At 44.3% G+C, this 20,119-nt stretch overlaps 1 protein-coding gene across 4 annotated transcripts in view; it reads right to left on the bottom strand.

Moving 5' to 3' along the window:
* The window catches only part of PPM1B (protein phosphatase, Mg2+/Mn2+ dependent 1B), a 72,670-nt gene that overhangs the window by 3,924 nt on the left and 48,627 nt on the right, over positions 1-20,119 (bottom strand). The window contains exons 3-6 of one of the 4 annotated variants that reach the window (XM_082252003.1): positions 18,718-18,835; positions 9,788-9,899; positions 7,653-7,710; positions 3,574-3,789 (exon numbers count right to left, since the gene is read on the bottom strand). In XM_082252003.1, coding sequence (XP_082108129.1) covers positions 3,787-3,789; positions 7,653-7,710; positions 9,788-9,899; positions 18,718-18,835 — 291 coding nt within the window. In that variant the 3' untranslated portion in view covers positions 3,574-3,786. Of the gene's footprint in view, positions 1-3,573; positions 3,790-6,216; positions 6,513-7,652; positions 7,711-9,787; positions 9,900-18,717; positions 18,836-20,119 lie in introns of those variants that run through there. The other 3 variants (XM_082252004.1, XM_082252001.1, XM_082252002.1) reach the window with 3 other exon arrangements.

Here is a 20,119-nt window from a genome sequence, read left to right as displayed (position 1 = left end):
GCCGATTGTTCGTCAGTCAGTACAGATTTCGGCAGACAAAATTCAGATGAGCAAGCTCAGAGAAGAAAAAATACACGGAAAGTAAACCAGCACATGACATCACTTCTGAAGTTGATTTTTGTTGGCCGATAAAATTCGTGTGCAGTCTAGAGCACATTTCAAACAACACTGGACAAAAGACGGCCGATCGGTAGGCCAACAATGGGTGCGCGTGTACGAGGCTTTAGCCAAGAAAGGCAGGACAGTCACAAACTCCACCTTAGCCAATTAGATGAAGCAATAAATTCATTGAGAGAAAAAAAAAAAAAAAAAGACACACAAGGGGTCCTTTGAATGGCCAAGAAGCACTGACTTGAGTGTGTTGTGGCAGACGGGAAATCCCCATACTGCCGCCAGACCACAAGAATGCTACATGGTTTATACAGTGCCATATCAACTGGCTTTTTTTTATTGGAGCCATCTCAACCAAAACCATTTTAAGTGAAATGTAAACCTGAAGTTGAAATGTAAACCTGGAGTTCAGATTTAAAAATCACACAATTTAGTTTAGCCCTAAATGTGGGCCTCCTACTTCACACATGAAAATAATTTTAAAAGGCGATTCAAAAGCAATTACTTTAAAAATGTGGAAAAAAAAAAAAAAATGCGCACACCATATACTTGCCTGCTCTGAGCAATAAGTTTTTCACACAGCAGCCCTGATCCTCTTCTGGATCTCCCGCCAGTGCTACTGGCCCTCCCCCCCATAGCAAGCAGCTTGCTATGGGGTACTCACACGTTCTTTCTTCCGAGATAGGTGTCCTACCCCCCCCTCCCAACTCGCTGGAGACCAATGCCTCTCACTGCTGTCTGAGCCAATGAGAGGGAGAGTGGCTCTGTTCTTGTGCACATTGCTGGATTGTGATTTGGAGGTCAGGGGGAGGGGGGAGCTACTTGCAGAAGGTTTTTTTACCTTAATGCAGATCATACATTAAGCAGGGGGGGGGGGACCTTTGCCTTTAGATCCACTTTAAGCTTAATGGTGCAGAGAACAGATTGCAGCAATCCAATGTAATAATTTGCTCAACTAAAACTGGAGAACAAGATGGCTTCTACGTGTTTGACAAAAGGTCAGTGGATTGTTTTATTGAATAATCCTGTTAAGTGTCTGTATGCAACTGACATCTTGCAAAAGGAAACTACCCAGTTACTTAAAACGTATGCCATATGTACACACAGTAAATTAAACAGCCATTACATCATACAAAGCAGACGCATTGATACAGATCTACACATACTGCAGGCTTACATTCTCATAAAAGAGGAGGGCAGTGCATGTGATCCAAACACTGGAGCTTTTATTAAGCATTGATAAAGTTTACACTGCAGTTTGCATTTATTACAAAGCACCATCTAAAGAAAACAGGGAAAATATACATTCAAACAGCTAAAACAAAGTAAAATCTCAAACAATTTAACCACATAAAATGTCATTAAAACAATCCCAAATGAAAAATGTAAAGGACAATTGTAGTTCACTGGCATTTGTGCTTGTCCCTATGCTGAACACACCCAGTTTGATGCAGTATGGCCTGCAACCTCTCAGTTCTAGGTAAAGGCTGGTCATATGATACAATTTTCTTGTACAATTTTCCATCAGCTTTACCAAAACCATACAATACAGAGGTCAAACCTAAACAACAATTCTCAATTTAAACATTTTAAATTTTTATGCAATCAGGCAGGCCTTTGTACTATACAGTTGAAGGTAAATCTAAAGAAAAAATTGTATAATATATTACCAGCTTTACTCTATGCCTTTCTATGAAAAAGCCGCTTCTGGCCACCACTATGGGAATATTGTTTGGGAAGGGGAGACCAAAACTTCCTTGAAGCACACTCCAGCCTTCCCTTTGGTCTTTGTCCAGCTTTACAGACTCGTCCCCTGTACTGAAATTGCTTACCAAGATTTCACTGCACACTGATCTTGCGAGTGTGCATTAGAAGCCACAGCTGGTTAGCTAGAGCCCATCTCATTTCCAGCCTGCAGGGCATCCAGCATCATCTAAATCAGTGGTCCTCAACTCCGGTCCTCAGGGCCCACTAACAGGCCAGATTTTAAGTATTACCTTGGGGAGATGCAGACTAGAGTACTGCAATCACTGAGCAGCAAATTATATCACCTGGGATGCATTTCAGTTATCTTGCAAATCTGGCCTGTTAGTGGGCCCTGTAGGCCAGGGTTGAGGACCACTGATCTAAATGCTTTCCTTTGGAGCCTGTCACTGCACCCCATTTATTGAATTGTCAGTTTTTTCAATCATGGAGGCACTGACTCACGTGGGTGTTACCTAGGGCAGTCTACATGTAAATGCAGCTTGTCTAGAATTTTCCACTTCTTAAGATAGAATGCCTTGTTGGTTGCAGGTCTGAGTGTGCTTAACTTCCCCCAAGATCTAGCCCTCTGTAAACCTGTCATAAACCCTCAATCATGATGCAATGTGTTGAGGTTTCCAAGCAACCATGTACAGCACCCTACAGGCCCCTCCCACCAATTAATGATTGCGGCCAGCAGGGTGCTGCATATACCATTCAAAAACCAGACACCCTGACTCTGTACACTTATCCTTCAGGTCTAAAAACAAGCAATGGACTGGCTCTTGGGAGGTGTCATGCAACTATCAAAATGCCTCAACAGGTAGGTATCTCTGGGCAGGCTGCATTTGCATGTAGACTGCAATAGGCAACATCCACAAGTAATCCTGCATCTCCATGATTGAAAGAACCAAAACCCAATGAAGGGGCAGGGTAGGTATGAACCACTCAGGCTGCTAGAAGTATAACCATGGCCCTGCAGGCAGGGAAAGGGCCCGCCCATGCGCCAGACAATGACCGATAAGAGCAGAAGATTCTGGGAGCCGCACATCAGAACAAGACCTGCTGTGTGTAGACAAGTGGCAGTCTCAGCCTGGACCCCCGCCAGGCCACTCCAACACGTTGCGAGCCACCCACTGGAGCTTACTCCTAAGGATGAGTAAGCTCCAGTGGGCGGAGTGAAACGCATTGGGACATAGCTTGGCAATGGTCCAGGCTGAGACAGCCACTTCTTGGGGGCATAGCTGGGTGGGGGTCCAGGCTGAGACAGCCACTTTTCTACACACAGCAGGTCTCGTTCTGATGCAAGTCTCCTGGAACCTTCTGCTCTTATCTGCCAATGAAGGGACAGGCCAGGGATAGATGTGGAATGTCCTCCAGCCAGCAATTTAGGTAGGCGCTAGCCAACTTACTGCAATTTGAGAAGTGAAGGGTAAGCAGTTTCAGTTCAGCTGTGGAAGACCAAAAGGTAAGGCTGGAGTTCAGGTTTACGCTGCTAGCAGGCTTTAATACTAGAACAGTGATGGCGAACCTTGGCACCCCAGATGTTTTGGAACTACATTTCCCATGATGCTCATGCACTCTTGCAGTGTAGTTATAAGCATCATGGGAAATGTAGTTCCAAGACATCCTGGGTGCCAAGGTTTGCCACCACTGTATTAGACTAATGAAGTCTGCTAGCAAGCTTATGTAAAAAGTAACAACCACCATTCAATTTAGATCTGTTTAAAACCCCCCAATCTGGAGCTCAATGTTGCTTTCAAAGATTCAAAAGTCCTGTCTGAAGCTTACTGTACACATTGCCCTTTTATAAGCTGAAGCCCATGTATACAAGGCCTTACTGCAGAGCCTCCTCTTGGTAATACTGTGGATTGTAAAATAGTTCAAGCAAACAGCGGGCTAAGGAAATGTGGTATGGAGATCTTCTCAGCGTTACTAAAACAAAGGGATAAGAATCATGTTGGAGATTGAAAAGCCCTTTAATACAGTGTATGAGAGCATTAATTATACTGTATTGTGCATACCTAAACATTGTCACCACAGCGTTCACACAAGGTGACAAGTGCAATACTACTTACAGTTTATAAAAACACAAAGCTTTTATAGAATAAAACTCGTTATAAAATACTGAATTGAAAAATTACAGATGTATGATCTAAAAACCCCAAAACTGTTATTTGTCAATAAGATAAGTAAAATGTCAAGAGTGAAATGCAGGATTAAATGTAAAACAGCCACTAGTTATTATAAATCCATAAGCAGCGGCAAAAGCGCTAGAGTAATGCTGTCATTTCCTATGAGGAAAAGGAGACTGGATTCTGACGTAAGACTTCTAGTCAGAACTACCTTTGACAGCTGCAACACACAAATGCCCGTACTAGATGGCCAGACGAACTGCCTGAACGAGAGAAGCGAAGGTAAAGCCCATAAAGATGATCAGCCCACCCAAAACAGATTAAAGAATGCAGTTGTATAAAGCGCCCCCATGGTTTTTAAATTTTTGTGTGTGACCCCAGTGGCGGCCCAATTTGGACTTCTGGAGACTGCAGCAGTAGCGAGTTCCTTGCATAAGGTCTAAGAGGAAAGAAAGGCAAAGACATTCTCTGGGGAACATACACGATGGCAAACTGCAACCCTCCAGTCTATGGGAATTCTGCTTGTAATGGTTAGCCTTGCAATGCCTTATGGGACTTTTAGTTTTGTAACAGCTGGAGGGCTGCAGTTTGACACCCTGCTAGTGGATTGTTTAGGACAAAAAAAAAATCCAACAAAAACATTTACCAGTAGGCTTCTAAGGCAGTGTTGATTTGCAGTAAGACCCCGGTTAACATTGTGGGTACACCTCCCAATGTTTTCAGTAGTGTTCAATGTGTGCTGACAGTCAGTCCTGTCAGCATGCATCGATACCCAATGCTTCCTCCATAGTACTGACTCCTGTGAACTCAGAGGGAGATGCCAGGAGTACTGCACAGAGTGGGAGCTGAAGGGGATGGTGTTATATTCTATGAATGCTGATCAGACTGTAGGAGGGTGCCCAGAGCGTGAGACCATGGCTGGATCACGAGGGGAGATCCCTTGAGGAGTCTGTAGTGGTGTGGTACAGAGACAGAGACGGGGGAATGTGTAAGGCAGCAGTCAATACAGACCGTTCAGGTTGAGCAGAGAGGGAGCACATTGCTAAAGCAGGAGGTGACAAACCAGTGTATGGCAGCAGTGATGCAGACTACAGAGCAGGGGAGCACACAGAGGAGACAATGTAGCAAGAGGCGAGACCATATTAGCTTTAGGTTATGCCATTACTGTACAAAAAGCCATTATAATCTCACCTCCTGCTACAGTCTCACCCAGCACTGCCATACACTGGATGTCACCCCCTGCTACATTCATCCACTTGCTCCCACCACTCCAGTCTATTCATTGCTGCCATACACAGGATGTCACGTTCTGATTCAGTCAGATGATCCCACTCTGCACTCCTCTTGATGCCTCCATCTGAGCTTACAGGAACCACAACCACAGAGGGGGCATCAGGTATCAATGCACACTGCCAGGGCACATTGAAAACATTGAGTGGACATATGTCCGCCATAATATTGATTTGTGGTGAAACCCTGTGTTATGGATTTGCAGAGTGGTGCAGGGAAGCATACTGTCGTTTTCTGCACTGTTTCCAACAGGTCCTCCTCTTCCATCTGTCCCAGGCTCTTATGTGTGATATCACCTGTGATTGACAAGAGGAGGGCTAGCGGGGATCAAGGGGAAAAGGCAGGCTATGCTACGTTACAACAGCAGCTTCTCTGCGCTGCTCTGCATTTGTCAATTGCGGTTATATCTACAGATGTCATATCTTCTTTCACAGAACATTGGATCTGATCAATTTTTTTCTGGGGTTCCCTGAGATCTCAAGCCTTTTGCCAAGGGTACCTCTACAGAAAAAAAAAAAAAAAAAAAAAAAAAAAAAGGGGTTGAGAAACACTGTTCCCCAAGTTCATAAGCATTTAGGCTTTCATATCTGCCCCTTCTCAAAATGTTTATTTTTTACCAGAAAGACAGAAGAGGTGCCAAGCATGGAGTAGGACAGCACAGGTAACTGCAGTTTACTATGTATGACTGACATCACAGTTCCACTGCCGTCAGCCTGAAAAAGAAGCTGGTGCTGTGTGATGCAACTGTCTGCACAAGCACAGGAGGTGCATTTTTGCAACTGTAAAATTTGTTCCCCTATGCTGTTCTACTGTGTACTTCCTGACTCCTCCTTTTTGACAAAAAACACGAAACCCTATGTCCTATGCACTTCTGGGTGGACTGACCATGCAAATCCTAAATCGAGGGTTTTAGATTCCACTAATACATACATCACCTACACCCAGGTGGGTACAAAAGTAAGTTAAAAGTCATGCATTTCACACTTCTGAGGGTTTATCCGCTGGAGTGTGGGTTTGGTTTCCGGGTACCGCTTCAGTTTCCACACTGTCACCAGAAGAAGAAGATTGTGTTGCTCCAGCAGCGGACTCTTCGCCCTGCATTTTAACTAGCCTGTAACTACAAAGCATCTCCTCCAGGAGTTGGCGGTAGTTCCCCCTATGATTAATTCTCAGCTCCCTGAGAGCTTCCACCAATTTTCCATGCGCTGAATTTTCCTCTGATCCAGTGGGGTCCTTATTTAAGATTCAAGACCCCAGTGTCAGTACGTAAAACAAGAGTCATTCTAAACATGCCACATACAAAAATATACGTCTGCATTACAGCAATGAAAGAATGGCTGTTACTTTTACAGAAGGAACCATCTGTGACAAAGTCAATCATTTTAGAACTTTAGTCATAAGACAAGACTCTCAAATGCCTTATTTGGCTACTCAACTGCCTTATTTGGCTACTCAACTGCCTTATTTGGCTACTCAACGTATATTCTCTAATGGCTCTACCACCAGTCTGACAACCACATGGGTCAAGGTAGACCTGCACTTCAAGCAACTGAAATGCACCACTGAGAGAATGCCTGATTGCATACAAGACGCCAAAACGTCTCAGTGCTCACATACGGAACTGTCCCAAGGCCCATGATAATGTAATATGGTGAATTTATTGGAGAAGTATAAATAAAGCTAGGGTGCAAAAGACTGTTATTTCTATAATTACATCGAATTACACTTTGTGGGCTTGTCGTACGATAAAAAAATATCTATTCTTTACACATGTTCAGTTTAGGACCTTAAGCACATTCAATTTAGCTTTAGGTGTGTGCATCAATAAGTAACAAGTATCAGATTTAAAAAAGTACTGCATCATGAAGGTAAACCAGTTTGGGTAGAAATATTGGAGCCGCCACTGGTGATTTTGAATAATTCTGCTCTGGGACTAGGTCCCTTATTGAGCCAATGATCTGCAGTAAGAATGCAGTCAAAAGCGAGTTCGGACAATATGCACAATTGTCCGGGGTCAGTGATACACCAAGCCGCCTTGAATTTGCCTGCAGTGGTAGCTTCCATATTCATAACCAGACAATTTCCAACAAACAGTGTGTAACAGCTTAAAATATGGCTGAACAAAGTTCAGAGAAAACATTACCATCTGGGGCACCACCATTAAAACCACATCTCCTGACTAGCTTCCACACCACACATTTAGCCTTTGTAGTATTCCAGGAAATCCCTTCAGTGGATTGGGAACAGCACTACCAGAGCGTAATAACGCCGTTATTTTAGAAAAATCTGCGGTTCTAATAAAGTTGTAGCAGTATAAAGAAGAAAAAAGGAAAAAAAAAAAAAAAAGCTATTCTCTCATGTATGAAAACTTACCCCATCATTGTCTCTATGTGGATTCAACCTATTATAAACCTCTTCGATAACACTGCGTCTGCAAAAGATACAAGTTACCAGTTTAAGATTAACCAAATTTTTAGTATTTATTTATTATATATCGGCATGCATAAGGTCACAGCAATGAAGTCTCTGAATGCTAGAACACAATTCTAGTAACCTCACAAAATCAGACAAATTTGAAGATTTAAGAAATACCAACAATTTACATGCATGATCCTACACTACAGAGTGTAGAGCACTTCAGTACCCCCCGTTTCACCTGCCCAAAAGGTTATAATCCCTCAATCATTCCTTTGTAGGACCAATGTCAACAGGCATTTGCTCCCTTAAAAAGGAGTTATGCACCATACAAGGCTATGCGAATGCAAAAGCAGTCAAAATCAGGTCAACTGCACCTGCAATGAATTCTGAATGATGTCTCCCAACTACAATGTCGAGTGAAACACACATGAAACTAACCTTTTAGCACAAATAATGTAGCATCATATACAGGATTGTGCTATCACCTGTTTTACAGAAGTGCATCCACAGGGGCAAGCAGGATGTCCACCTAGCTGTAAGTTGCAGGCATGTGTTGACCAGCCAGTAACCATTTTCCCATATTCTGCTCAACTATCAATATATCCAAGGTCCCTGTCATGTGCTCTCCAAAGTCCATTGTCATCCTTTGATCTTTAAGCCCATCTTGTACATCTCACATTTCCACCTTTTCAATATAAACTCCCTTCCATGCTTTCAGTGGACCCTCACTAAACACTCCTTACCTCCAGCTTCTGTCTTTCATTGCCTCCATGACTAGCATCAGTTGCCTTTGTGAGAACCGATATAGTGTGCATGGGGCCATAAAATATAACATATAATATAACATAACATAAAAGCAAACTTTGTCCCTCTAGGGAACCAATGGCTAGCGAGGCCATCTATTTACAGTGACTGGTGAACAGAAGGCAGCATATGGCATGCCAGTGTGTTACCTGCTGAAATACAATGTTCCAAATAGACTGGTCACTTTCCTGCCTTAACCACATCCCGCCCGCCCTATAGCAGAATGACGGCGGGATTGTGGTTGCATTATCCTGACCGGACGTCATATGATGGCGGCAGGATAATGCGCTCTGCGCGCCCCCCGGGGGTGCGCAGAGCGGCGATCGGTGATGCGAGGGGTCACACTGACTCCCGTAGGCTGGTCCAATCACGGCTGGTCACATAGTAAACAGGAAGAGCCGTTGATCGGCTCTTCTCAGTACGTGCCCGACAGGCACGAGTATAGGAGCGCCGATCGGCGGCTCCTCTGACGGGGGGAGGGGGGTGGGTTGGCAATGGTAATCAGATCATTGATTACCAGTGCAGACCCTCGGGGGGGGGTGTGTGCCACTAGAACCACCAGGGATGCCCACCCATGACCCCAGGGATGCCCACTATGCCACTATGGCCACCAGGGATGGCAATCAGGGCTCAGGGAGCCCCCCCATTGCCCTCCCCATCAGTGCCGCCTATTATTGCCCACAAGTGCCGCCCATTATTGCCCACAAGTGCCGCCCATAAGTGCCCATCAGTGCAGGAAAAAAAATTTACAAAAAAAAAAAATTTTCTTCCAAAACTTTGCGGTCTTTTTTTATTTGTTTAGCAAAAAAGAAAAAACCTTGCGGTGATCAAATACCACCAAAAGAAAGCTCTATTTGTGGGGGGAAAATTACAAATTTGGTTTAGGTACAGTGTTGCATGACCGCGCAATTGTCATTCAAAATGCAACAGCGCTAAAAGCTGAAAATTGGCCTGGGCAGGAAGGGGGGGGGGGAAGTGCCCTGTATTGAAGTGGTTGTAAACCCCTCCCAGCAACAGAGCCGAGGCTGTCAATCAGCTGGAGAGCCTCCAACGCCATCTTTCTTTTGGTGTCAGGAAAACTTGTCAGGACCAAAAAGAAAAGGAAAAGAGGGGGAAAAAAAAAAAAAAAAAAGAAGATTCATGCTGATAGGGGAACAAAGCAGTAGTACTCTTATTGACAAGTACACACTATAGGCGGGTAATGCTTTGTTCATATTTCTTGTCTTGTGTTTTCAACCACTTTAAGCCCATGAAATTTTCTATAAATAACACATTCAGCCACTCACTTTCCAGCTAATCCACCTCCAGGTGGTAAATTTGGAATATTCTCCGCTGACAGGATGCGCATTACATGAGCAAGATCTGGCATTCCTTCCTCCCCGGCAGTTGTCATGATTTCTACAAAGGAAGAAATAGTAACAATTTTTATTTTGGCAACAATGAAACAGACCAGACACATAGCAACTTGTGTGTTGCTATAAATACAGAGCTTTATGTAAACTTATATCACCGTGAAGCACACCAACTATGCTAACTGCATGTCATGTTATTCTAGGGAAGCAGGAACTAGGATTCTCAATGTATATACCAACAACAAAACCTCACAAGATGGCATGACTTCAAATGTCAACAATCTATACATACACTGCTGCTGGTAAGAGTAAAACGTGTAAATCTTGTTCGTTTTCAGATGTGATGGACCAACCAGGTCCTCAAATTTTTCTCCCATGACCAAAATTAAAAACAGCAACTTTTTTTCTTGGCTTTTGTTTTTTTAAATCTCAAAATCAAAAAATGTAAAAAAGTATACAATAAATTTTTATTGGGACTTTTGTATTCTCTCGTTTGTTACATCATATTCACAGATTCCATATAAAATGGATTGGTCAGCTTCAGGGTTTGTCATTAGGTGCAATGACTGGTGACTACATTGGACCAACACCAGTTACCACTGTTTTCTACAAGGCCCGTTAGAGGACTTCACCCAAAAAGGGGAAGATGCTTTTGGTTTTGACAGATACCCGCTCCTACTTCCAGTAAGATGTGCCAGGGCAATCGAAGATGGAAGTTTGCACATCACAGGGCTCAGAAGACTATGGAAAAATCCACAAGGCACAGCAGGAAACCTACTGAAGCACTGCCCGTTTCCCTTACTTTATATGCTGGTTACTACACCCAAAGCCAACTAATGATTGAGGTGAGGACACGGCTGAATCCCTGGACAGGCGTTTACATATTCTAAAAAAAAAAAAAAAAATAATCCAGCAGCTACAGTATTTGTAGCTGCTTAATTCTTTGGGGGGGGGGGGGGGGCAAGCACTGAAGTGCAGAAAAATGCACACTGAATTCTGCAATAAACCAGAACACACCTAAAAAGGCTCTCTATACTACACATCGCAGCAGAGTTGTGGTGTAAAGAAATTAACCGGTTGCCGACCGCCGCACGACTATATACTGCGGCGGTCAGCCCCGGCCAGGCAGAGTGACGTATCGGTACGTCACTCGCCTGTCACTGACTTGCATTTTTTTTTATGGAAAACAAAACCTGTGCAATCCACTTAGAAGCATATTGCACCACCCCTACACAGACCTTTAAGCTGACACCTCACCCTGATCTGCATTTTACTGTACAGGCCAGTGTGAACTGGCCATTTGTACAGGTTTTCTGAAGGTACAATCTGCTGACTGCCTGCCTTAAAGAGGTTGTATACCCATAAAAAAACTTTTTCTTCCTCTTCAACCTGAAAGAGAAACACATAATGAGCTAGTATGCATCGCATACTAGCTCATTATGAAATACTTACCTTAGAACGAGCCCCCGCCCGCTTACCTGTAGATAGGCGACATGTTCAGTCGCCCGTCTTCCTGGGATCGAGGCATCCGGCCATCTGATTGGCTGGAGCCGCAGTGACGTCACTCACACGCGCGGGAGCCGGCGCTCACGGCACGGGGCTCTGAAGGAACGGCACCAGCAGCCGTTCCTTCAGAGCGCATGCGCCAGTGACGTCACTAGCTGCATGTAAAGTAAATATCCCCTAAACGGTACATGTTTAGGAGATATTTACAGTACCTATAGGCAAGCCTTATCATAGGCTTACCTATATGTAAAAGTTGCAGAGGAGGGTTTACTTCCTCTTTAAAGCAGTAGTAAAGTTGGTAAAAAAAAAAAAAAAAATTCCATTCTGCAAGGCAATGTCATATTGTGCAAGTACGGCATGCATCACACACCAGCACTTTGTTTTGGGGCAAGTCTCTCATAAAGCCCTCCACCAGCGCACTGACAAGGCTTCCATTTTCACCTGGTCTTCCTTCCATGTCTTGGGCTCTGGCAGTCCAAGGAGGAAAGGAAGTCATGGAGTCTTGAGGAAAGCTTGGTGGACCTTTGCAGGCCACCCCTTGGGCTGAAATGAAGGTCTGAACTAGTTATAGCTGCACTACATTTAGAGGAGCTAGGGGCTCATAAGGAGGGGGCTTTAGGACCTTCTGCAGTGTGTAAGTAAAGCCTACCCACCTGTGATCCTTTGTGGTAAATGGTAAAGGGTGTCAATCGAACATCTTTCTTGGACAGGCACTTCTTGAAGGCAGCTTCAGCTCGCCAAGCTTTTAGATAAGTTACAATACATAGGGGAGATTCGAGCCATTTGGTAAAATTTGTCTCAAGACTATGTTCTAGGGCATTCACACAGAGCAGGCAACTGCTATTAATTGCTCCATGACAGCATGATCCTGAAAAACAGGGTCATGATGGTTATTCGACCTAGTCCACGTAGCTGTGGTTTGACATCCTGAAATTGCAGCAAGAGCTGGTGGTAGAACTAGGCCTGCAAGATTAAAGTGAAAAAAAGGTCTTTTTTTTTTCTTCCCTGCAAAGTAAACGCATAACGTGCAAGTATGCATAGTATACTAGCACAATATGCGACACTTACCTGCAAACGAAGCCCATGTTGTTGCCGCTGGTGGCCGCTTTCCTTCAGGGTCTGCGGACTCCGGCTGTATTACTGGCCGGAGCCACCGGTTGAGGCACAGGGCTCTGAAGAAATGGCACGGGCGGCAGTTTCTTTACAGCGCATGCGCCGATGACGTTCTCGGCTACATGCAATGTAAATATCTCCTGCATGGTGATACAGAGGAGAGTCAGATTACCCCTATCTGCAAAAGCCTTGGCATTGTGCAATGGGCATTGGCATATTGCTTGATGTTCCCTCTTAGATATAGTGATAAACTGAAAGAAAAAAAAGCTACGGTTTCCACCACTACCGCCTCAATATCCTCTTAATTTCCTTCTGTGTCTTTGTCTCTTAGGACTGGCATATTGGAATCTGACTCAGGTAGGAGCAAAGTCAAAGAGGTGTGGTGTTTTTGAACAAAAATGGCTGCATTAAGGCAGTAAACTGTCTGAGGAAATATGCCTGCAGAAAATTATGCTTTAGTCAAATAGGCTGCTGTTGCTTGCCAAAAATAAGAGTCAGATGCCAAGACCAGTTCGAGCCGGCTCTTGCACCAGTGCAGCGAAACAGATACAATCTGCTCACATATTGATCAAGGTGGTTCAGATAAGTAACATTAGGAAAGACCCTCAGACATTGATGGTTTCCCAATGTGGCTACAAAAATGTTTGAATGAGTCAATATTCTAGAACAAAAGTAAAGCCTTCTGCACAAAGCTACCAAGCAGGCAACGCAGAATACTACAAGCAGCAAATATGGCTGTTCTCAAACATAATTACAAACCATAAAAAAGGTATTGATACCCATTTTTAAACGTATGCTTTTATACATCACAAGTTTTACCACCTGTCCTTGAGAAATAAGTTGGGGGGGGGGGGGGAGAATGCATAAAACAAAATAAACACACGTATGGATAAAGTAACCTCCCAATGCTGGTATTTTGAGCTCCTATTCACCTTCAAACTCAACACAGAATAAACTTCTTTTAATTGCAGCACTGTGTGAAGCTTTGGTAACCTTGGCTACACAAGACCATACAGTTTGCTCTACAGGGCCCCACTGTTTTAGCAATCAAGTGAGGACAACTAGAAATCACCCATGCAGATTAGGCCCTAGTACAAGCTAGTTAAAACAGCAGGTTGGAAAAAGCTACATTCTACAATGTAACAAGACAAGAGAAAACAAACCCTCACGTTAATTTAGAGATCTAAAAAAGAAAACAAACCTATGCTGGTCATCGCATATATAGATTTTTGTATGAAAATTTATATATTTTTTTCTACACATTCGTGGGGTCAAATCTGCAATAGTTTGAAAGTCAGTTGGAAAAACCTTTGACATTTTGCTCCTTCACATTTTTCTCTTGACTGTGGTGAGTGTATGGTTTTCTTTTTGGAATTACACTATTTTTAAAATCAGATGTTAAAAGCAACTGAAAGTTTGGAACATTAGTGCACGCATCAAATGTAGAATACATTTTTGTATGAATGTTATGCAAATTATTTTTTTTTTAATCTGCAAATCTAATTTTGGTAGCATAACTGGAATGGTATGTTCCTTGCTAAAGAGAAAAAAATAAATAAATAAATGGGATTTTTAACCCGTAAAAAAAACATTTCTCTGATGTTCATTGACGGACACTGCTTCAGATCTGCATAACAGTTGGGTTAAACTGCCCCCTACAGGAGTAGGGCACTATGCAGAAAAAAAAAAAATATATAAAAGTCCGGCTGCGCCTATGGGCAGTCCCAGGGGGGTATACTCCCTCTCCCTGCTATAGGTAGTCAGTTAAAATTTGGAAGGAACGACAGACCGGGGCAAAGAACCCCCTTATATCTGATTCACCAGGTAAGGTGAACAAATGGATCGATAATGCTGCCAGTTCCGACACTCTGCATGCAGAGGCGATAGCCACCAAAAAGGCCACCTTCTGGGACAGCGTAAGCAGGAGAATCTCCCCAAGGTTCTCAAAGGCAGGCTTGTGGAGTGCTGAAAACTCCAAATTGAGGTCCCAAGGAAGGAGACCACACTGGAGGAACCAAATCTCAGACACCCTGAAGAAAGGTACGCACCAGGGAGTGTGTGGCCAAAGGTTGTTGGAAGGTCAAGATCCAAGCCACCGACAAGGAGCGAGGATGAACCCCAAGAGATGCACACAACGCAATGCACGTCTTCCACGTACTATGGTAGACCTTCCTAGAAGTAGATTTCCTAGCTTTTGACAGTGTAGGAATCACTGACTCAGATAAATCTCTATCCTTCAGCAACTGGCATTCAACAGCCAAGCCGTCAAAGCCAGCAATTGTAAAGCAGGATGGCAGAGCAGTCCTTGGGACAGCAGATCCTCCCTGAGGACGCTTCCAAGGAAAGTCGGCAACCAGCCGCACCAGATCAGCATACCAAGCCCAGTGAGGCCAGTCCAGAGCCACTAAGATGACCAGAATCCCTTCTGCCTCAATCCTGCGTACAAGTCTTAGCAGAAGCTTGAGAGGGTAGGCATAAATCAGACGATACTGACCCCACGGGGCCACCAGCACATCTGTGGCATCCGCCAGAGGACCCTGTTGCACCTTTGTTGAGCCAAGACGCCAACAGATCTAGCTCGGGGATACCCCACCAGAGATACAACTGATGAAACACCTCCCGATGAAAGGACCACTCCCCTTGATCCAACGCCTGCCGACTGAGGTAATCCGCCATACACCTTCCCGGGGTGGAAAACTGTCAGTCAGAGAGGGCTGGAAAGAACCCTTCTGCCCACCTTAGAATGCCAGCTCCCTCCAGGACACTTTGTGTCCCCTTGGTAAGGGACTTAAGCCACAGCCATGGCATTGTCTTGATTGAATGCGCACTGGACATCCCTGAAGACGATCTGTCCAATGTCCCAGGAACAGTCTGACTGTGCAGGGTTCCAAGACATTGATTGGTAGACTGGACTCTTCCACTGTCCAGATGGCAAGCAGAATGCTTGCCGAGGACGCCCCCTAGCTGGACAGGCTGGCATCCGTGGTGACCACTGTCAAATACAAGGGGAGGAAGGATTTGCCCAGCAGAAGCGCCAGAGAACGAAGCCACCATATTAGGGACTCCTTCGCTCCCCAACTCAGCTGGTTCGGATTGTCCAGAGACAGCAGACTCTTGTCCCATTTGGCCAGAATCTACCTTTGCAGGGAGCTTGTATGGAACTGTGCAAAGGGAACCACCTCCAAAGGTTTGATACCATCAGGCCCAGCATCCGCATGCAAATCCGGAGGGATGACCATCTGCTGGACAAGAGATGAAGTGCAGGGACAGACTCAGGCAGGACGGAAGACCCTGGCAGGAGCCCCCATCAGGTAGACCCCAGCGCCCCCCCCAGCCAGTATAGAGCCCTGCGCCCACCCCAGGAGGTGGACCAGACCACCCAAAAAGCCTCAGCATAAGTGGAGAAGGACGGATGAAAAGGGGGGGGGAGCCCGACAGGAAGGGGAACCTAGGAGTCCGACTGTCCCAAGGAGGGGCCTACGTCCACCCCAAAACCCTCCAAGGGGAGAGGGTGGTGAACAGCTACTCAAACAAGGAACCGGGTGGGCACCGCTCCAGGCAAAACCCCTTTCCATCGATATTTGGGGGGGGGGGGGGGGCCCCATCGTCCAGGAGGTACGCTGCGATTTGGGCCGAGACCCGGCCATATGCAACCTCGCGAGATGTTTACATTGCAGGCCAAGCCCAGTCCAGTGGGGCTATGTCGCACCCGACCTAGCGAGGAGCTGAGGCCTGCATGCACTCGCCAGACTTGGGTGACTATTGGATCTAGATTATCCAGCCCGCCGCCCAGTCTGGCAGTTGATTGTAGATCTCACAGGAAATATCCAGGAGAAAAAAAAAAAAAAAAAAAAAAAGAGCCAGGACCAGAGATCCCAGCAAGGAACTGGGTCCTTACTCCTGACTAGGCAGAAAAAAAAAACCGAGTACCTATAGCAGTGAGGGAGTATACCCCCCAGGTGGGCCCACAGGCATAGCCAGACTTTTTTTCGGTCTAGTGTCGTACTCCTGTAGGGGGCAGTATAACCTAACGGTTATGAAGGTCTGAAGCGGTGTCCGTCAATGAACGCAACACTTTTTTTATCCATTTATGGGTAAAGCTCCACTTTAAACAGAGGCTAAATTGTGTCCAAGTGTCCAAATAACAGAGGTGGTTTTAAATACCAGTGGTTGGAGTTTACCAACTTTAAAGGGTTTCTAATAGAGTCTTGCAACGCTAGACCCTCTGTCAGGTGTTTGCCATTTCTTTCTTCATTGTACCATTGTTCCTAGGACGGAAGGAAAATCTAACTTTGATTTGCCGCTAGAACAAAAAAAAAATAAAAAATCTTCTAATGTCCACACCTACTCTGACAACAGTTTAATCTTGCTTGGAGGGAGATTGCCTTCCATTTACTAATCTGTCTACAGGACAGGAATTTCCTAATTGGGACACAGATGGCAACATTTTAGATATAGTTTAAAAGGATAGGATCAGCTTAGGGAACAGGTTACATGTTCCTACCAGCGGCGATCCGAGCTCTCATTGTGATAGCAGTACGGTGCTCAAGTGCTTTTTATGCAAACCCAATAAGTTTACTTTGCTCATTAAATAATTAATGTGAAACAAAGAACACTATATTCTGAGTGTTCTGTCCCTATCTCTTATGCTCATCTGATCCAGTGGAAGACAATATATGGTCATAGATCTGGAAGTATTTAAAAGTACCTCTACTTCTATTGCATCCCCCATAGGGAACAGCTTGTTATGACCTACTGGTGGTGCAAGGGTCAGAACCGAGGTGAGCAGCTAGTGTGCTCTGGTGGAGGATAATATTGGCACTGCGTGATAGCTGTAATCACAGTGGTGGAATGCTGATAGAGGAATAGCTTCAAGATATCAATACAGAGCTGGTTGTGACCATTTTGAGCACTTACACTTTTATATTGTGGTTTAGCATAGGCACTGAAGCACTTATTTTCCATTTGCTTACAGGGTTGTTAATTTTAAGCACAGATAGTTTCTGTATATGTTTTAAAAACACAGACACTGGCGCACTTTATTTCTAAACATGAATTAGTTTTGATATTTATAAATAGTTTGCGATAAGATTTGGATATTGCGCAAAATCACAGGGTTTATATGATTTTATTTAGGGTGGTGAATGCACTTTAGAGCTCTTTCACACGGGCGGTCCGATCAGATCCGCCAGTCAGTTTTTTAGGCGGATCTGATCGGATGCCCCATTCAGCCCTATGGAGCACAGATGTCAGCGGTGACATGTCACCGCTGTCATCCGCCGGCTCAGCGGGGATCGCGGATCGATCCCCGCTGAGCAGCACGGATCGCGGATCGATCCCCGCTGAGCAGCACGGATCCGCCTACGGAGGCAGACCCGTGTGAAAGAGCCCTTAGGGTATTAGCGGCAATTTCACTCTAGATAAATTTATTTAGAAGGGTTGCGCTAACTGAAGATTTCTATTTTTTATATGCATGTTTTACCTGCGCAAAAGAGAAAAAAAAGTGAATTTATTATTTTTAAAAAAAGGTGAGTGTAACCTTTTAAACCTGTACTGAGAGAATGTGGAGGCTGCCATTTTATACCTCCTCCTAAAGGATTTATGCCATCTCTGGCTTCCAATACTTTGACATGTGGACCTGAAACAAGGACGTCAAAACTTTCTAAAAATGCTCAGTAAGTACTGAAACCACTACAAGCCAGGAAACTAAGATCTATAGAAGAGGTCAGCAGTGGCAAACTCGTATTTCAACACTGGTTTCCTTGATTTAGAAACAAAAACGTGTTTGGTAGTCTTCATCTAGTAACACACACGGATGATCCTTTTCATGCAACATGTAGGTTTTACTGCGAGTGAACTTAGAACTACTTCTCTAAAATGTAATTTACAGGTAAAAACCACCAGTTTTTCAGAATATGAAGGACCTCTACATCATGTTAGATTCGCCAAAATTTTGGGACAAAAATGGTGTTGGGCAGCATTTTTGCAGCTCGAGAAAAAAAAGGGGTTGATAATGGCACCAAGAGAGCAGATGATTTTTCCACGATTTTACTGTACTTCTGGTGTGTTTTATTATAGGCCATGTGACCCAAAACATTACGCTGAACATACAATATATGGGGGGGGGGGGGGGAATCAGGTCACCTGTGATCGTACATGAGGCCAAAGTCAAAGAACATTTTAGTCCAAACTGGAAGCTCACATTAACAAGGCAGAAGAAATACCACACAAAGTTACAGATATACCTTCAATTCTTGATTCTAAATGTTTATCCAGCTCCGCATCTTTTTTGATGGCTTCTTCGGACACCTTGGGGGCATTTGGGAAACAAACCAGTACGATGCTCATATTATCACGGCTTCCCTGTTATCAAAATAAAACACATTGGTAAAAAATTGTAATTTACACCACTTCAGGCTTTCTTCCATTCCTGTACCCAAAGCCCAACTCCAGCCCAAAGTTTGACCAAGAGGAATAAACTGGTTAGAATTTGCCTTTTTTGCTTTGTCCTCATAAAAGCCACCCCTGACCAGGCATCCCCTGGAGAAATCATAGTACAAAAGTACTTTAGTAGTAGCACTCTTAGCCAGAATACATGGGTTGAAATTCAGGTGGTTCAGCAGCGAAAAGCCACATTTTGATCCATGTATGCAGACTGGTTGTACAGAAGTCGATCTACTAATTGACTTCTATACAACCAGTCTAATGGAAAAACCTTACACAAGATCAGCACTATTGGCTATAGCTGGCACTGCTGATCAGCATATTCTCACGGCATGGAAATCTCCCTACTGTCAACACAAAGGCTCAGCGGGAAGATTCCTATATCCATCTCAAGTGTCAGTAGTTTTTGTTCAACCACCAGCTGGTTGAATGAGAGAAAAAAAAAAAAAAAGGAATTCATGGGCTGCCTTAGAGCCCATTCAGACTAGCGCGACACGACTTTGGGGGGCTACCTGTGAAGTCGCATGCACCGCGACTTCGGCGTGACTTGCAGAGACTTCACATAATGGAAGTCTATGCAAGTCCCTCCGAGGTCACCCCCGAAGTAGTACAGGAACCTTTTTCTAAGTCGTAGCGACTTGTGTCGCTCCTATTAGAACGGGTCCTGTGCTAATCAATGGACTGCGACTTGTCAGGCTGACAAGTCGCGCTAATGTGAATGGGCTCTTAAAAAGGGTTCAAAAAATAAGCAAAATAAAATAAGCAAATAAAAAAAATAGCAAACAATTAATTACGACACAAGTCATAGTGTAATTTGTTATGAAAAATAACCTTTCCTCTTTAATCTGCAGCTCTAATCTTCTGTGAAATGCAATATGACAACCTAGGAGGTGTTTACTACACAGAATGTACAGAACACCCCCCCAGGTATGCAATTCCCTGCTTGTGTGATTGGCTCACTGAAGTCTGCACTAAAATACAAGTTAGAATTCAGGCATCCCCTACAAACAAAAGGTAATTTTTAGTGAAATACTCCCAAATTGGAAATCGCATCTAAAAAAAAAAAGGGATGCAGACCCTACAATTTTCCTCAGAGCTCTGCAGGTGCAACAGCTGCTGGATAAGAACCCACTCCCATTAGATTCACTTCTGCACATTGACACACTGGGATTTTTTTTTTTTTAAGAACAAAAAAAAGGGAGG

Source organism: Pelophylax lessonae, assembly GCF_965119305.1.
Source record: "Pelophylax lessonae genome assembly, chromosome: 3".
Taxonomy (NCBI): domain Eukaryota; kingdom Metazoa; phylum Chordata; class Amphibia; order Anura; family Ranidae; genus Pelophylax; species Pelophylax lessonae.
Note: the sequence above shows the minus strand (reverse complement) of the source record. Positions and strands in the feature narration are given on the sequence as shown.